This window comes from Podarcis liolepis (genome assembly GCF_965112155.1).
Source record: "Podarcis liolepis genome assembly, chromosome: 14".
In the NCBI taxonomy this organism is placed as follows: Eukaryota; Metazoa; Chordata; class Lepidosauria; order Squamata; family Lacertidae; genus Podarcis; species Podarcis liolepis.
This window is the reverse complement of record NC_139569.1, coordinates 11329000-11347708: the sequence shown is the minus strand read 5'-3', so window position 1 is coordinate 11347708 and position 18709 is coordinate 11329000. Positions and strand designations below refer to the sequence as shown.

The following is an 18709-nucleotide window of genomic DNA, read 5'->3' as shown; positions in this document are numbered from 1 at the left end:
GCGAGGACGCACACGAAGAGCCGAACGCTGCCCGAACGCCGTCGCCCCCTCAACGCCTTCCCCCCCGAGTCCTTCCGAACATTCCCGAAAGACCGGCAAAACCCAGCGTTTCCGAATGCTGCCGGGAGGGGCGCTCTCCGAATAGTGTCTTTTAAAGAAGAACACGACGGCCGACCCCGTCCTACTGACCCGAGTTTCCCCGAAGTCGTTCCGAGCGCGCCCGAAACGTGACGCTATTCCCTACCCCGCCCCCCACCTCCTCTCTCCGTCCAACTTCCGTCGGGGCTTGAGTGAGGCCAGGCCCAGCGAGACATTCCCGAAGGCGGTCCCGCCGATGAGGAGGGAAGAGGGCGAGGCCGCGAGGCCGGATGTGAGCGGAGCGGCCGCTTCCTGTTTCCTCACAGGCTCCGCTCGCCCGCCCCGTGCTTTGGGTGGTGGCCGTTGCTCCGGCGGCGCCGTGACCGTTTTCCCTCAGTCAACTTCCTCTCCTCCCACGGGAAAGAGCCGAGGCCCTTTGGGGATTTCCTCCTCGCTCTCCTCCCCGCCACGACGCCTCGCGGGCTCCTCGGCGAGCAACAGGAACCGGCGGCGACGACGACGAAGAAGCAGCAGCAGCCGCCCCGATGCAGGCCATTAAGTGTGTGGTGGTGGGAGACGGGTGAGTCGCCGCGGATCCTGCCCCCGGGATAAGAGCCTCCTCCTCTCCCGCCCGGCCTCCCGCATATTTGGGTTGCCAGGACCCTCGCCTCCAGCCCCCCGCCCCGGCAACGGGAGGAAGAAGGGGAAATTCTGACTCAGGCGGGCCTGGATAGCGCAGGCTGAGGGGGCGACTTTTTCCTGCCGAGTGTAGGAGGCGCAGGAGGGGGAAGGTTTGCAGCGGAGTCCAATGCTGGATTTCTGGGATTATGAGAAGGGAATATACTTTTAATATGCCCCCCAAAGAACCCCACGGAAATTGGGGTTTTTTCCCGTGCGCCTCCAAATACATGCATAAGCACAGCCCCACCCCCACCTCAACATAGCAGTCATTTCTGTTCCCCAACCTTCAATACATACACATACACACTCCAGGAAGAATGGGCGTCCTGTGCCAAACCCTAATCTCCACTTGCCTTTTTGTGCCTTTGGGCTATGTGGGGTGGGGGTGGGGCGCTCTCTTCCATGACCCGACCATGTGGAGTTTGGCTCTCCTCCCCACCCCCTGCCAGTCTCTTAATTCTTCAATATAGTTCTGAGTAAACACAACTAGAATCCAGATGTTGCCACAGTGCTCAGTAGGACTTTACTCCCTTGTAAGAACTGTGAGGGTCGTAGCCCTAGTTGCCACGGTTTGTCCATGCAAGCTGGGTAGGACTTTTCGCCTGCGGTGATTTTGTCCAGCAAGGCTATCTTTACTTCAGGGTAACCCCCCTTCGAACTTAGTTTCATAAATGAGCGTGCGTAACTTGCAGAAGTCTTGTGCTACTCCCAAGGAAGTGCATAGGATCGCCTCCCAAGTCTGCCAGACCTGGACTGTTGCTTTCCCTTTCTCCTTTCTCCCCTTTACTAGCTGCTCCTAATATTAGGTATTCTTTCAACATGTAGTATGTGGTTAGTCCTGAGGAATTTCAGCACCCACCCTCTGATAATGCTGCTTCTACTAGGATAAAACATAGGGTGCCTCCTGATGTTGGGGTGACTGCTGCTGAGAGCAGCCACTAGCCATTTGCTGTTGAACAGACAGAAGTGCCACAGAACTTTATGTATTCACTAACTCCAGCAGTAAGGAGAGGGCTGGGCATAGAGGGGAAATGACTACAATGCACCCAGCAGTTCTAGAGGTATACAAAGGGAGGGGTTTCCTTCCATGGGAGGTGTGTTGGCATTAACTGTGCTCCAAGACTTAACGGGTCAGCATTTGCTTTTGTGGTAGAGGAAGGTAATCTCTGAATAGATGTTTATGTACAATGAGACTTTAACATCTGGCTTTGCAAGTTTTGAACTGAGACAATAATGTTATCTATGTAGATGCCAGTGAAGTATAGATTTATTGCAATCATTAGATACAATTATGCTTCCAAAATTCAGTGACTAGTCTTGTGGGCTTTGCATGAATTGCTTTTTGCCTGTTGTAGCACTGGTGTCAAACCTCTGCTTTGTTTTGTGGTTAACAAAGAAAACCCACTTCCTAAAATCATTCATAAGTTGTTCAAGGCTGTGCTACCATGTATATTTTCTAGGTAGTAAATCTCATTGAATGAATTGGCTTGTTCCTAATGTTTGCTCAGAAGTAAGACATGTTGCTTGCTTGGAGCACTTGGGATGAATTTGGTGTAAAGTAAAAAAAATAAGCATTTATATAACAATGACTTAAGCTAGTAACTTTCTGTCTCTGAAGTCTTCACTTTTCCCAAAACCTTCATACATACATATGGAGGGGAAAGTGATCAACACATTTTTTGAATTTTTCACTAAGTTTAACTGGATACAAATTAACTTGTAGAAAAAGGGTTATTTGGTTGTTGTGTTTTTATTTTGTAATTTTATATTGTGAACTGCCTTGAGTCCGGGTATAGGGCAGTATATAAATTTAATAATAAACAAACAAACAAACAAACAAACAAACAAACAAACAGATAAACCTATTCTTCCCTCTAAGAGCAGAAGAGCCCTGCTGGATCAGCCCAAAGGCTTATCTAGGCCAGTATTCTGTTTCCTATGGTGATGAACCAGATGCCTTTTGGAAAGCCCATAAGCAGGACATGCAGACAGAAACCCTCTCTGCTGCTGCTGTTCCTCAGCAACTTGGCATACAGATAATATGCTTCTTCTGATCATAGACATAGAAGATAGCCATTGTGACTAGTAGCCATTGATAGTCTTAGTCTCCTCTTTTCTGCTTTGCCACCAACATAAGATGGCTTCAAATTACCAGGTGGTTTTAACTTTCCACAACTTGTGGTAGTGAATTTCATAGTTTTAACAATGCGCTGTGTAAAGAGGTACTTTATTTTGTGAGTCCTGAGTCTCCCACCATTCAGCTTCTCTGCAATTGAAGTTATGCCTACTTCAGTTTGTGTGTTTATTTATTACTTCTATAGTCAACCCCTAACAGCCTTGTGAGTAGAATATATATAGAGAGAGAGCTTCTTGGATGAATAGGGATTTAACTCCAGTTTCTACAGTCCTAGTCAAACATAAGGCTTCTCTTGGTTATTGTAGATTACAGAAACTTGGGTACAAGTGTATATATTTAGGTGATCCTACTAGTATTGGATTACACAGTGGTAATGTTTGCTTATTCCATCACACAACAGGTATGAAAATATGTTTATGCATTGATAGTGCTCCATAAAGGTGTCACACACAGAGGAACCCTTTTTTGTTCTCCAAACTGATGTGACACATGGCTTCTGTTATAAAGATTATGCTAAAATGTATGTGTGTTTCAACTCTGGTGTTTTTCAATTATCGAGACAAGGCAGTTTCCATCATTTGTGTGTCTCTTTCCCCCCTCTTCTAGACGTCAGCTCAGAGGAGCATTGGAGGCCAGCTGAAAAACAAGACTAGTCTTATCCCGTTAGATTTTTTTTTTCAAATAGAAACAAAAATCCTGTGTTGTCTATAACTGAGCATTACAACAAATCTGTGTAGCTTCTCTGAGAAGTACAGATAACAGCTCTGCGTATCACCATTGCTATCTCCATGTAATATGATGTGTAGTTCAGTCTTCAGATTACAAATAAATCTGAAGATTCTTGTAAAATAACGGATGAAATATTATTCAAAGTTATGTATGAGGGCTGAAAGTCTAAAGATTGATGATAGCTCAGTAATTAGTTGAGCTTGATAGTAAGCCAGTCATTTTACCTGTCCGAGGAGATTACTTGGAACCCGTGTTAGAAACTGAGATAGAAAAGCTGGGAGCCAAATGACTTCTGGGACCTGGGTTGTGGGCACCAAAACGGAATGTCTAGTTGCTATGGGGGGGGGCGTTGTCAGCAACACTTTTTATTTATTATTTTGATAAGCATGAAGTAATATGCAATTCGCATAAGTGACACATTGTTAATATCACATTTTAGCAGAAATTGTTGATAAATGTTTAATTTGGTGTTTACAATAAAAATATTGGTACCATACTCCAGTTTTCAAAACACTATTCTTTATTGTTAAACTCCTTAACTTATTGTCTATGCTTAACATATACTTTGAGGCTTCAAAGCTCATACATTTCAGTAATCCTTGGAGAATGTGAATTATCTAGGCCCATTCTAGGTTGGATTTTGGCGCTGAAACAGCCTTGATTGCCCTAATTGATAACCTGTATTGGGGGAATATGACTCTGTTGATTCACCTTGATCTCATGTTGACTTTTGGTACCATCAACAATGCGTATGGTCCAGGAGCAGTGTGGTGAGGTGGGAGTTGGAGGCGTAGTGTTATGGTCGTTATGCTCATACCTACAATTCCACTACCACCCAACAGCATTTCTCTGTCTTCTCCATGCATAGGATCTCCTACTTGCTTGTTCTGCCTCTTCCTTTGAACATAGACAAAGAAACCTTTAGTATTATTTTTAACCTCTCTTGCAAGCCTGAGCACATTCTGAACTTTGGCCACCTGACCTCCCCCAACTGTTGGTTATTCATGTATACTCCTCCTTAATGATATTTCCCCTTTCATTTCTTATGCATGCCCTTCTGAAATCTCAGCTCATCTGTATGCTCCTTATGTAGCCACACCAGTTTTTTTAGATGCCTCCCGCTTTTCTTTCTTGTTGGAATTGTCTGCATTTCTGCATTCAGTATTGCATCTTTAAGAAACTCACATCTTGGACTCCTCTTTGAGTATTTCTGACCATGAGATATCAACCAGTAGTTTCTTAAGCTTTTTGAAATTGGCCTTCTTAAATTTCAGAATGCATGTCCAACTATACTCTGCTTTCCCTTTCCTCTGTATCATGAAATCCAAGAGGACATAATCACTTCCTCCAGTGTTCCTAGTACTTCCACTTTATCAATCAGTTCCTCTATGTTGGTGAGAAATAGGTCCAAGACAGATGACCCCCTTGTTGCTTCTTCCACCTTCTGGGAAATGAAATGGCCATTGAGGAAATGGAGAAATTTGGTGGACTTAACATTCTTGGCCGAGTTTTAATCCCAACAGATGTCAGGGTAGTTGAAGTCTCCCATGACTACTATATCTCTCATTTTTGAATGTTTGGTAATCTGCTATAGAAAAGTCTTCAGTCTGGCTTGAAGGCCTATAGTAGACACACACAGTAAGGCCACTGTTATTTCCATCTCCTATGATTTTTACCCATATACTCTCAATTTGCCTTCCATGTTCCAAGTCATGAATCTCTTCCCAAGTGTACATTTCCTTTACTTATAATGCTGCTACTCCTCCCTTCCTGTTTGGTCTATTCCTTTTGAATAGGTTATTCATTTTGAATGTAGGTATAGGCATGTAAGAGTTTCTTGGTGAGAATTGGGATGGTGTGGAAAGATGTGTGGATTTGGATAGGAGAAGTTAGGAGACTATGCAGAAATCCTGATTACTGACACCAGAAGTTCCATTTCTGCTTTTTTGAGTTCTGTGGCTCTATTCTCCAACAAAAAGAGCTTACAAGTTAAATATGAAAGTGAAATTTTCAGGAAGCTGTATATTCCCACCAATTTTCCATACTGTGCCATAGTCACAAACCATTTTCATACCATCCATTGGCTCATTGGGAAAAAAATGACTTAATGTATGTAACCCATGCATAAATGTCTTGTTATAATAATATTACTATCAAGAGGCTAATATTTTATAGTGAAATATTTTGTTTTAGGTCTAACTTGTGACACACAACACAGAGCACTTAAGGGTATTTGAATAAACCATATTATGGTAATTAAAAAGTGCATGTAAAAGTTCTGTTTTGTTTTTAAATCTGGGGAATATTTTTTTAAACAAAACTGGAAAGTTATTGCAGAGTAGGAAGGAAATGCTATCTTTATTTAAAACTTTCTACTCATGCCATCAAATTATTTATTTGGTTTGTGCAAGTAGGTCAGGCAGAGCATAGCTGAAACAATGCTCACCTAACTTACAACTTTCTGACTTAATTCTATGCTTTAAAAAGTTGCACATCTAGCACATACATTTTTCCATAGAGAGGAGTTGGGTTTACTGAGACTATTCAAAGCTTTACATGTACAGTACTTGAATTGAGTGAATCATTACGAAGTCTAAGGAGATGAAACCTTCATTTTGGAGTGGAATATCTGCAGAACTGATTCATAGGGCAAAGAGCCAGCAAACTGAGAAGGCAGGAAGCCTAGAATTGAAGAACTGTAGAGCTGAGGCCGGTGGGACCTGTTTGTTCTTGTTGGCATCTCCTTATTAGTTTTAGTGGAATTGCCTGATGTGCTTATAGAGCCACGGCAGAGGCAGCTCTTGATCCTTCTGTGCTAGACTTGAAATCTTTCACCACTTCTTTCCAAAATGTGTTTGAGTGGTTTTGTGCTGCTTCTTCAAATTAAGCCATGGTTTAAAATAAACTGGTTTAATATGACATGCAGATCAACTATTATGCATTCAGATTCCTGTGTTTGATAATAAAATTCAGGCTTTTCTGCCACACTTCCTAACCCTGAAATATATCTGTGCTGTGTGGTACTGTCTTAGCTAAAATCAAATTTGTGCACATTTGTGTGTGAATATATGCTACCTTACTGGCATTGGTCTCAAGGCACTGGACCAGTTCAGGTACTACTTCACTCTTAGTGTTGCATGCGTGCTCTTTCCCGGCTGCCCCTTCCTGATTCTTTGCTATTGTGGGGAGAAATAAATAAATAAACCAGAGACTACTTTAATATGGCATCTCTCTGATCTCAGAGGATGATACCTGAGATTCTGCATTCACATAAATGAAATGGTGAGATCCCGCCATTGATATACTTTGCCCTGTGGCAAGGGATCTTTCTTGGATACAGCTCTGAGGTGAACTATTGTCTGGATAGGTCTGCTATATTTCAAGCTTTGAAATGTGTGCAGCAGGCTATTCAAGGAGTGCTAAGATACATAACCACACCTGGCAATGCCTGATTTCTCCACAAATGTCTATTATGCTTTGTGCTTACACAGTGACTTTCATCTTCAGAGCACTTTGCAAACACTAGTAATTGCAAAGCAATTACCTCACCACTCAAGTTAAGAAAGCTGAAGAGACTGTGACCTGGAGCTGGGATTGCAAGTTGAAAAGTTCTTCTAGTATTGAATTTAAATGGTTAAACTGTCTTCTGAGAGTTTAACAGTTGTTCAAACTGGGCTAGCATGTCACTGAATACCAGTTGCAGGTGGGGGAGAGATAATAGTGCAGGAGAGTTAATGCTTTCATGTTCTGCCTGTGGGCTTTCTAGAGCCCTCTTCTTGAGGGGAACACTGCTGAACTAGAAGGACCTTTAGTCTGATCTAGCAGGATGTGTATGCTCCCTCTTTCTTACAAAAGAAACAAAGCTAGAAGAAACTGGAGGAAGGAGCAATAACCAGTGGATTTCAGAAGACAATTTAAATTCACCATTAAATATCACCACTGCCAAATCGGGAGCCAAAACGTTAGAGAACTAAGCTGTTTGAAAACCAAGGTACAACTGTATTGGTTTAATAAGACTCAAAATTAACCCCATAAGTCTTAAATTACATTTAAACCAAGAACGTTGAGGCTTAGAACAAGCAACAATCCTAAACTAACTTTAAATTGTGGTTTAAAATCTTGGCTTTTTCCACACCTGGTAACCATAGTTTCCTGGTCTAGATGTTACCTGAAGATTACCTGGCCATGTGAAGTATGAAGAAGTGATAATGTTTGGGAAAGTACATAAATGGAGCACACACATCTGCTTCCCCAACATGAGGCTTGTTAACTATTATTTGATGGCCAAAATTCAGATATACCATATAGAGAGATGTTTACAATGCCATTAAGCTGCAGCTGCACAGGTTATAGCAAGAAATTGGAAAGCTGAAGATCAGGGGTAGGCAACCTAAGGCCCATGGGCCACAAGCGACCCACGGGAGTAATTCAACTGTCTTCTAAAAGTCAGGTATTTATTTCCTTGACATCTGATGGGAGGGCGTTCCACAGGGCAGGCGCCATACTGAGAAGGCCCTCAGAGCTAATTCCCTGTAGCTTCACTTTGCATTCTGAGGGAACCACCAGAAGGCCCTCGGAGCTGGATCTCAGTGTCTAAACCAGAGATGAAACAATGCACTTCTCTTCACATTTCCCCTATATATTATGAAAATAAAGATTATCATGTGAATGGGCTCTTATCAGGACTTTTTCTTTCTCTCTTAACAGTGCTGTAGGTAAAACATGCCTACTCATCAGTTATACAACCAATGCATTTCCTGGAGAATATATACCCACTGTGTAAGTATTTCCTTTTGTATCTTTAGCACTTTTTCATGTCCAAAGGGCTGTAGAGCACTTGACTTGCCTCTTTTTACAATAGTGAAGTGAGGTAGGTTGAGCTGAAGGAAATTGTATCCAAGGACACCCAATGAGCTTGGTAGCTGATCATGAGTTGGACTTGCATCTCTGACCACTGGTTCACAGCCATAAACACACAGCTAATTGTTCAAACCTTGTAAGCAGCAGTCTGTGACACCCGTGTGCTTTGAATTAGTTGGCTCCTAGCTGTGCATGTTACATGTCTAAAAGTCATGTATATGTCAGAAGAAAAGGTGTGTTTACCTCAGTCATATTATATGTCTGAAAGGGTGTATTTGCCAGAGGCTGAGGATATGCATAGGAGATGGGAAATGTGTCTGGCCCTTTGTAACCAGAGAAACAACCCTTTAAATAGTATTTCAGTCCTACTGTCTACAAACAAGGGAGTAGTGTTATGCTTGCCTGCCTGTGAAAAGCTAGCATATCTGGAAAAAAGTTATTTTTCATGCAATATTAAAAAGCATGCAAGGTATAGGATTTGGGGGAAGCTACATTGACTGAAGCAAATAAGGACTGTAGAAGAGCAAAGTCATGGACTTACATAAATCCCATTTGCTGTAATGAGACTTACTCAGGAGTCGTTCCTAGTGGATTAAGCCTCATGTGACAAAACATTTTAAAGTGTTTTATAGATGTGAAATGCACATACGTGGCACCTAAAACTAATTGGAGAAGGTGCCATGCAAATCCCTTTAGGTGATAATCCTGCTCTAAAGTGACAGCAGTGTGATGCACAGAGGAATAGGGTTTAAATAAAATACACTAACTTTCCCCCCTCACTCCGTAGCTTCGACAATTATTCTGCCAATGTGATGGTTGATGGAAAGCCAGTCAATCTGGGCTTGTGGGATACAGCTGGACAAGAGGACTATGACAGACTACGCCCATTATCTTACCCACAGACAGTAAGCTTTTATAGTGGATGATTTGACGTGTGTGTGTGTGTGTCTAATTGCAGGCTTGCAGAAGATTAAGGATGCTTTCACTTTGAGTGTAAAATGTGCTGAACCAACATGCCAAGACACTTAACAAACTGCACAGGGACTATGGTGAAGCCTGCATTAATCCTTGCTAGTCTAAGCAGGGGCTAGTAGCAGCTATGTGAGAAGCAGAGTTCAAAAGAACAATTGTTGAGCAAACTCTTCCCATTAATTGGTGTCTGTCTCTTGGTAACTTTCCGACCAGTTCTAATTTACCGCTGCAATTCCAAGCCAGCTGTGTTAGACGCTGGCAGCTGAAGAAATCTGACTGAGCTCCTGGAAACGCCTCTTGTGTAAGTTCACGTCAAGAGCATTTTCAGGTGTAATGTCTTGCACAGCCAGTTGAGCAGGTGATACCAGATCATCATGTCTGGACAACAACATGCCTTTACAAATTTCTTTCACAGATTCTTTTCAGACATGATCTCGTGCTGCCAGCCAAACATGAAAGTAACTTCATCTTTACTTGGCTGTGCAGCATTACCATGTCTGAAGCCACCCTGATGTAACTCTTGTGCATAAGCTTTTACTTCTGCATGATGACTCGTTTGTTTCTATGGGGCTCGTGAAGGTGAGCTTCCGGTGGGTGTCAAAATCTCTAATCCTTAATAAGCAGGTTCTGTAATTGCAAACTCCTTAATGCAAAAGCTTTCTGCCTCCTTACTGCTATTTAACCACTGTTGCTAACGTTACATTTTTAACATGCTTGCTCGTCTTGTGTTGCTCTGCTGCTCCCATTTTTTTTAGAATGGAATTTGAGACTGCATTAGTAGTTTCCCCCCAGAACAATCCATTCCTTCCTTTGGCTGAGCTCGTTGTTCAAGTTTCTGATTTAGCACAGCGTCCATTGGATCTCAAGGCTGAACGGCACTGCCGAAATAGTTACAGTGAATCTGTGCTGTGCTTAGAATATTCCAGAACAACGCCACTGTTAAATAATCTAGGGTACAAAATAGTTTCATCAGCAAGGCCCTTGATGGGAGGTCAGCAACCCGGCTAAAAAGCAGCCTTTGTTCATTCTTGCTGTTCAGGCACAGTCTGACACTATCATCGCTAAGCACTGATGTTCAGCTTTTCACTGGGGGGCAAGAGATGAATTGTGACACAGGGGCTCATTTAAATGCAAATGTGAGCAAGGCTATAGCTCTTAAATGAGTAGATCTGGATGGCAGTAGTAGGGGCAAAATGTATTGGCAGCACTGGGTATGAAATATATTGGCAGCCTCCTTGCATGTTGCCTTCTGAATTGCTCTTGAGCTGCCATTTGTCCGTTCCTGCTGTTGGGGGCAGGGAGTACATAATGAATGATGAGCGACTACTGTATCTCAGCTCTTCCAAAATCCACTTCCCCAAAGATACTAATTACGAAGGTTAATTCCTTGTTCTTAGATAGCATTTGTTTTTCTCTTATATGATAGGTTAAGATTGGTTTGATTTCAAGTGAAGAATTTATTGTTTAATGAATTGGGTTATAACAAAACTTTATTGCACATAGATAAAATCAAAAATTAAATAAAACCACACCCATAATAAAAGCAAACAAGCAACAGAACAGGGTGTATATAAGTAATCTGTTTGTAAACACATCCCAATACATAGGGACATTTTGATGGGTAACCACATTTGCTGCATTAAATTTTGAACTTGCGTTCTCTGCAGCTCCAGCAAATCTTGCAGCTCTGAATGGAACATATTGCTCTCTGTTAGACAGGAAGCAAATAATTTCCCCTAAATCTTCAGTAATGGCCAAACCTACAGTGGTTCACTGAATTTCTTCCCGATTGTTTTTTGGTTTACAGTTTTGCCCTGTGCATAGACTGAAAGTCTCTTTTCTTCATCTCATTCATGCTGTGGAATTGTCACTGATTGTGGAACACAAGTTGAGCAAGCACACCCTCTGCTCCTTATGGCTCAGCAGAAATTCAAACAGAGACTTCTCAAGTCATAAGAACAGCTTTTAAAATGAATAGATAATGGTTCACGGACTTCAGAGAAAGGGAGCAGAGCTTTTCCCTAGTGCTTTCAATTAATGCAAAAAATTAACTCTTGCCATCCAAGAAAGTAAAAAAAAATGCCAAGCTCTTAGTACTGTGACCTTTCCCAGCTTGGTTCATGAACTACTTTACATATCTGAAAAAATCAGATTTTGTTCCTTGTATCTGCTCATGTGCTCTGTGAAACAGCAAAATAGGGCCTTTTCTTTTCAGGACTTGAGACTAAGGGGCTGGCAATACATTCTCATTGGCTATATTGCTGCTTCCAAGAGAGCTGCCGGAAAAGCCAGAAGGAAAACAAAAAGGGGTTCTTTGTTCCAAGAGAGACTCCAGAGTGCAGAGTGACTCATCTGGGGCAACCACAAAATCATGAGGAAGAAGCACACCTCAAACGTGCAGCTGAGTTGCTGTGTTAAGCCTTGATGAAAAGAGACCAGTGACTGTAGTGTCCAAGTGTCTGTCCTACTTGGATTTGCTGGCTTGTCCTCCTCTGTTAATAGGCCAGATGCAAATTAAAGGTGAATTAAGTGCTGTAGCACCTAGAGAGCAAATCATCTTTCCATGGATAAAGTTGCCAAAAGACTTGGATATTTCAAACCTAAATCACCTTTCTGTGCTTTGAAACCAAAATATTTAGCTACTTTCCAGACATGCTCATGCAAATACATACTTGGAAGTTCAAGAAAGGGCATTGCAATGCTTTGGGCCAAATGTGATGAAGCCTATAACATCGTGTGCCTCTAGCAATTGGCAGAGCTTTCCTATTGCAATTAAGACAGATTTCTTAGAAAGTTCTGCAAATGCACCATTTTAAAATAAATTATAAATATCCTTATTGGGGGCCCATGATTTCAGTAGAAATTAACTTCCAAGTATAGCATGCTTAATGTTGTTGCGCTTGGAATTACATGTTCAGTTGACCTGCAAAGGCGATCATTCCTGGCAGTGCCCCAGCTCAGAAAACATGTATCTGTGGGGGGCATGCCCAAAGGCTTCTCTGCCTCCAAAAATTAACTCCCCTGAAAATCAATAAAAAACATTTTTTTAAAACTCAACCTCTTCACATATAGAAAAGAACTCAGCTTAGAACACTTCCGAAAAACCAACTTCCTTCAGGTAAAGGAGAGATTGTTGATTTTTATATAGAGGAAGATTTCACAGGTTCGCTCACATCCAATTCTGACATAGTACATCCCCATGAGGACTGTATTATGTTGACCTTATAGGAGTGGAAAATGATGAGCAAAGGGCTTATTTTTAAGTCTCTCCTAATCTTAAGTTGTTTCATGCTATTACTAGGTTGAAGGAACGAATGGTAAGGAATTAACTCCCAGGGTGAAACGTCAACCGTTCTGCGTATGTAAAACTTTCAACCATTATGCTCCAAGCTCTTTCATCTTCTTTTGCTGCTTCTCCTGCTGCCATAATACTGGCTCCCCATATTTTGGTGTTCCTATCCACCTTACGGTCCCAAACATCCTTTGAATTTCTGCTTCTCTTAAAAGTAAACGTGTTATTTAACAAACCACAGCTGTCTCATCAGACCAGACTCTTATTGTACCAAGGACATTTACTTCAAAAGGCTTCAGCTAGTCCTTTTCCTGAATGGGAAAACCACGGAGTGTCTGGGATTGGTGGAAGGCGAAAAGGACAAGAGGCACTTCGGTATCTGGCAAGCTGGAGGAGCTGCAGAGGGGCTATGGGAGCACATGAGTTTACAGCACTGCTCTTCACCAGGTGTCCTGCTGCATGGATAATTATTGTTGCAAGCGCTAAACTCTGGAGGTGTCAGGGTGCTGACCTAACAGCCTGGAGCTGCAACCCAATCAACTAACACTCCAAAGGGCCTCTGATTCTTTGGTAGCCAAGTTGTTACCTGTATGTGGGGTAAACTGGAAGGGTGTGTGAAGGAGGCTAGAGCAGAAAATATGACTTTCCCAATGTGAAGAGTTAAGCAGGAGCTTGCAAATGGAACTGGGGTGCTCGAGACTTGCTGGGGATGAATTACAGCTGACCACCACTTTAGCTTGTGTAAAACTGTCCCCATTAGCTTCTAAGACTAGCAGTCTTATATCAGCAGAGACCTACTTAAGGGCGAGGTATACTAACTGCTGCATCCTAAGATGTTATGTTATCCTGAATTTGAGTGCCAGGAATTTCAGAGCACTTGGAGCAATGAGGCAGGGTTGGTCTATTACACAAATGGCTGCTCTTGTCCGTTTCTTGAAATAGGCAGTGCCTCTGTTCTAGGTAAGTCACCAGCCCCCAACTTCCCCTGGTCTGTAAGAGAAGAACTGGGTTAGCAATAGTAAAATTGAAGATGCAGCCTCAAATATACTTGCTAGGAAGTACGTCCTCATGAACTCTGGGGTGTACTTCTAGGAAAGCATATTTAAATATTATGCTCCTAAGCAGCTTAAAAGAGGCATGTTATATTTCCAGTTTGTGGCCAGATTAGCAACCTTATTGGGATTAGAGGAAACAGCAACAATTTCCCCAGGAGATTCCTAAAGTAGTGAGCCAAATGATGTGAGTGCATAAATTAATAGGTTAGAAGGTAACTGAGATACAGGGTTAGGATTCAGGTTGCTAAGTTCTTCCAGGATTTTCTCGTGTTTTAATATTGCATTGCAGCTTTAACTGAAAAAAAAAAGAGGTTCTGGGGCTCCTGTGCTGCTGGCTCAGCTTGCTGTCCATTAGCAACTGGAAATGTCCACGAGTGGAACTAGAAGTCTGATTATATGGCAAACTCATTATACCTGGAAAGTAACCACCAGAGACTAAGATTCTTAAAATACTGTTTTTCAGGATGTGTTCTTAATTTGCTTTTCACTTGTGAGTCCTGCATCCTTTGAAAATGTCCGTGCAAAGGTGAGTGAAAAACATTTGTCTTTTCTTCCCTCGGGAGATTTTCCACAAATTTTTAACCTTCATTATTTTACAGCAGTAAAATAAATTAGTGGTTTGTTTTGTTTTTCTGTTTTGTTTGATTTTAATAAAGTCTTCAAATTAAAACTGAAAGAGTGTTCGTTTCTAAAAGGAATATTTCAGGCTGAATATACGTAACTTATAAGAGGTTGGATTTTGTTTGTTATTAGTTCTGCAGCATTTGAGAACTATTTTTTGGAAGTAAAATATGAATGCCCAAAGTGTCAGAATGCCAAATTTTGATACTTTGGGCTGCTGTCATTTGAAAGGCAACTGGAATGCAATAGTCACTTTTTCATCTGCATACCTCCTCAGAGTGTTTCTGGCTTTTGGAACAAAAACCCTTTGAGACAATTGCTGGGTAGCCATTCTACCTGGATGCAGCAGGATGAGAGAGAGACCTACACAGCTCTCACCCATCAGTTTGGCTGGAACCAACTGTCATTTGGCTTCTCTCCCTGAACTGAGTCCTTATTTTGTTATCCCCCTGTGGGAAATTGCTTGTGCTGTAAAATTTATTTTGTAAAAATAAAATAAATAATAGTGCCAGTCCTCTTTGTTTTTCCAGTCCCTCCTCGATTCCTTTTGTATCATGTCTGCCGGGTTGTAGGCTACAGGCAGGATCTATGCTTCATCCTAGAAAACATCAAGTGCATTATAAATAAATCTAGCTATTCCTGACTGGCGGATTGGGTCTCAGAGCTGTTCTAGCTGACGAAAGGGAAAGGCTGGGTCCTGGGAAGTGTTCTGCTCTGTTTTGGAGGCTTCTGCTTAGAAGTAGAGGGGGTGGCTCTTAAGCTTGTTTAATGCATTTGAGGCTCAACATTTGGCATACAGTTGGTCATGCCTAATACTTGCAGAGAAATGATGTGAATTTCAACCCAACGAATACCTGTATTTTTGTTTTATATTCTTAATATGCATGCTCTGTCTGCATATGCAGAGAAGCTAATCGCCCCCTTTTTCCTTCCAGTGGTATCCAGAAGTGCGACACCATTGCCCTAACACTCCCATCATCCTAGTGGGAACCAAACTTGACCTCCGAGATGACAAAGACACCATTGAAAAGCTGAAGGAGAAGAAGCTGACTCCCATCACCTACCCACAAGGCCTTGCCATGGCAAAAGAGATTGGTAGGGCTTTGATTTATCTGTGTGAGCCCTAATAGTTCTTGTAGAACCTAAATTCAGCTGAAGGGCTGCGGAATTTCGGTCTCAGTGGGTGGGGGACGGACTTCAGCCTCCGTTTTGAATAGCTATTCTATGGGGTTGGAGTGTTTGGATTTCTAAGTAGCTCAGATTTGTTCTGGTGTTTTTTTTCTGCAGGTGCGGTAAAATACCTAGAATGCTCAGCACTTACACAGCGAGGCCTCAAGACAGTCTTTGACGAAGCTATTCGAGCAGTTCTCTGCCCCCCTCCTGTAAAGAAGAGGAAGAGAAAATGTCTGCTACTCTAATGCAGCCCCCAGTCCCCCCAGCCCCTTCCTCAGAACCTTCTGTGCTTTGCTTGGAACAATGGAGCATCCACAACAATGCCAAGTTCTTCTGTTAAAAAAGATTAGTTCTCTTACATCAAAAATTTTGAACCAATCATCACTATCTCTTTCCCCTTTGTTTAAAAAGTTAGATTTTGTTTCTCTTCTACTAAAGATATCCTTTTTTTAAAAAAAAAGACAAACCTATATAAAGCCTTATTTTCCCATGTCCCTTTGCTCAGATTAATCGAGTGTTGCCAAATTAGCTGCTCATCTATGTTGTATTGTTGTGCTTTGTAGATGGAGCACGAATCCTGTTTGTTTTTTTTAAAGGCAAATAGGTGTCTTTAAAGATACTAATGTTTTATTAGGAATTGCAAAACTTTATAGGTTTCCCTTCCGATATCCTCTTGGTAGGAAAATGCTGCTGTTTAATACACTCATCCAACTGATGTTCTTAGTATCTTTCTTTCATGCCTGAACTACCGCAATAATTGACAGCATACAGATTCCCTTTTTTAAATTTAAAAAAAAAAAGATTTCCTGTTTGTTAAGGACTGCGATTTAAACTTTTCCTTGAAATGTATTGTCTTCCTTGAGAGCAGTATATTGATTTGATTGGTGAAAGATGCCTGGATTGGTCAAGGGAAACTGCCCAACAGTATTTTGACACTGTAAAGATCAATTTACACTACATTGTCCACAAGTTGGTTAAACTCAGTGGATTTCTCTCTTGTCTAATAAAACCAGTAAACTGAAACCCTCTGTTGCAACTAAGCAGTAACTGAAGGGGGAAGGTTGGTATTTTTTTATGGATCACTTCTTTGCATTTTCCAGTGCCGCATTCATTTTGCTACAATTTTGAACTGGTCATTCCCTCACATGTTCTTGCTAGATGCTTTATTATAGAATCTTCTTCCTGAGCAATATAACTTGTATTTTAAATCCTTTCTGATATATTTGCATTTTTTTTGTAGTTTAGATATATTCAAGCATAGCCTTGTTTCTGTTTCTCCCCCCCCTTCTCCTGTCATAATAGTATACATGCTTTTTTGAAAGGCTTCCTTTAGTCTTCAGGTGACTTGATGTAAAAATCATGTTCTGCAGATTTACCACTTCTAGTACTTTTTTTATATTTCACACCACCTTAATCACCTTCCTTTAATGTCACCATTTGCCAGGTAACCTGATGCTGTAATTTTACTAATGCTGACATCGCCCTTTCGACCTCGCCTCCTGTTGATTGATCTAGTAATGGCAGTTGGTATGTGAGGTTCTGTAACCTAGTGCTAACCATGTTCCATACATCCCAGATGCTGGCAAGAACACAACATTGAGCTACAACCTTTCAACTACTAGAACAAAAAAATAAATAAAAAATAAATGGAGTTTGCAAGATTGTGAAGTTTTTACATTGATCTTTTTGGTAATGCAATTTAGCAGTATGTTTTGCATGTATGACTTAATAAATTTCTTGAATCACGCTGGTGGTCGAGCTTGAATTTGTGAACTGAATTCATATATTGCAGAGGTTTTCAACTTTTTTGAGTCCACGGCTCCCTTGACTATCTTCTTTCTGCGGCACCCCTGTGGGGCTCGGGCCCAGTTATGTCACCCCTCACCTGCAGAGCTGGCAGCCTCTCACCCTTTTTCAAACACCCTTCCTTGTGGAGTGTTCCCTCAGCCTCCTCTCCCCTCTCTTTGGGAGTCCTCTGGGCAGCCAATGCTGCTGCCCCTGATCTGAGCTGCCCCCCCCCCGCCCCCAAAAGAGGTGCCTCCTCTCACTGCCCCACAGGGGCCTGGGACTTGTCTGTCCATTCCCTGCAGAGTAAGGGCTGGCAGACTGGCTTGCTTACTCCGAGGCCACATCAGCTCCTGGCCAGCCCCAGAGGCACCATTTGCCTGCCAAGGTTGTAGTCAAGGCAGCTGCAGCAAACAGCTGTGCAAGCCTTTGGGAGGCAGAGACACAAGAAGGCATCAGAGAAGGGAGGGAAGGAAAGAGGAACAGAGGTCAAGGTTTCCCACAGCACCCCTGACCATCATTCAAGGCACTCCAGGGTGCCGCAGCACACTGGTTGAAAACCACAGAGATTGAATCTATTGACACATGGATTAGTTGACCCAAACTGGGCAAAAGCACTGCAGTGTGAAGGGTGATACCACTGCCATTTCCCAGTCTGGCTGTTGTGTGCATGCAACTGGGTTGGCTTCTGGGTGAATTGTGACTTTGCTACCTATTGGTACATTCCATCCATATGGAAAGTTTGGTTTTAGTCATGCTTGCGTTGGAGTGTTTAGAAAGCCCACAATTTTAACCTTTGTGGTTTGTGAACTGGGACCAGTATTTGTGATCACAGGATTCCTCAGTGAAGTGTTTGGTGTTTTTAAAAGTCTTTGGTTTTCATGTGAATGCATAACCCACCATGGAGTGGGTTACCTACGCTTGGAAGCATCTGCATGTGGGGAAAAACACATAACATTTTTTTGATTTTGACAAAGATTGCCCTTCTACAAACAAGTACCGGAGTGCTTGCTGGGCAGATGTCACTTGTGCAAGCTTTCACTAATTTTAACTTGTTCTCCACTTCAGTCATCAATCTCAAATGTAAAAAACCAAGGTAAAGTGATAACGTTTTTAACCACTACCTTACAGAAATCCCTTTGGTGGAGAAGAGAGAGAAGTCAAGCTAAGGAATACCTCCCATCTGTTGTGATCCAGACTGTGGGATAGGCTTCTTAGTATTTTCCACTGAAAACTAACAAGTCAAAGTATAGCGTAATGCAACAAGATTATCTCCTATTTCCATTTTCAGTTGGAACCTAAATCTATGAACAAATACCATCACAA

At 42.0% G+C, this 18709-nt stretch overlaps 1 protein-coding gene and 1 long non-coding RNA gene across 3 annotated transcripts; one reads left to right on the top strand and one right to left on the bottom strand.

The window, feature by feature from the left end:
* The first annotated feature begins 109 nt into the window (after positions 1 to 109).
* On the top strand, positions 110 to 17344 carry RAC1 (Rac family small GTPase 1). Of its 2 annotated transcripts, XM_083474572.1 has the most exons (7): positions 266 to 658; positions 8333 to 8404; positions 9273 to 9390; positions 12759 to 12815; positions 14268 to 14330; positions 15361 to 15520; positions 15713 to 17344. In XM_083474572.1, the coding sequence occupies exons 1-7, from the start codon at positions 624 to 626 to the stop codon at positions 15841 to 15843; spliced, it is 636 nt and encodes a 211-aa protein (XP_083330698.1). In that variant the 5' UTR covers positions 266 to 623; the 3' UTR covers positions 15844 to 17344. The 2 variants fall into 2 exon arrangements, with proteins under 2 accessions (XP_083330699.1, XP_083330698.1); XM_083474573.1 differs by lacking the exon at positions 12759 to 12815 and having other exon boundaries at positions 110 to 658.
* Positions 892 to 7472, bottom strand: LOC310693018. Its single transcript, XR_014518966.1, has 2 exons — positions 6701 to 7472; positions 892 to 4522 (listed from the first exon to the last, which is right to left on the bottom strand). It is a non-coding gene; the product is annotated as an uncharacterized lncRNA (long non-coding RNA).
* Positions 17345 to 18709: the final 1365 nt, after the last annotated feature.

Excerpts from the sequence above, each read along its gene's own strand:
- RAC1 (XM_083474572.1), top strand. The coding sequence starts at position 624 with ATGCAGGCCATTAAGTGTGTGGTGGTGGGAGACGG. Across the intron at positions 9,391-12,758 it reads CATTATCTTACCCACAGACA|GTTGAAGGAACGAATGGTAA; the intron begins GTAAGCTTTTAT and ends TGCTATTACTAG. Across the intron at positions 14,331-15,360 it reads TTGAAAATGTCCGTGCAAAG|TGGTATCCAGAAGTGCGACA; the intron begins GTGAGTGAAAAA and ends TTTTCCTTCCAG.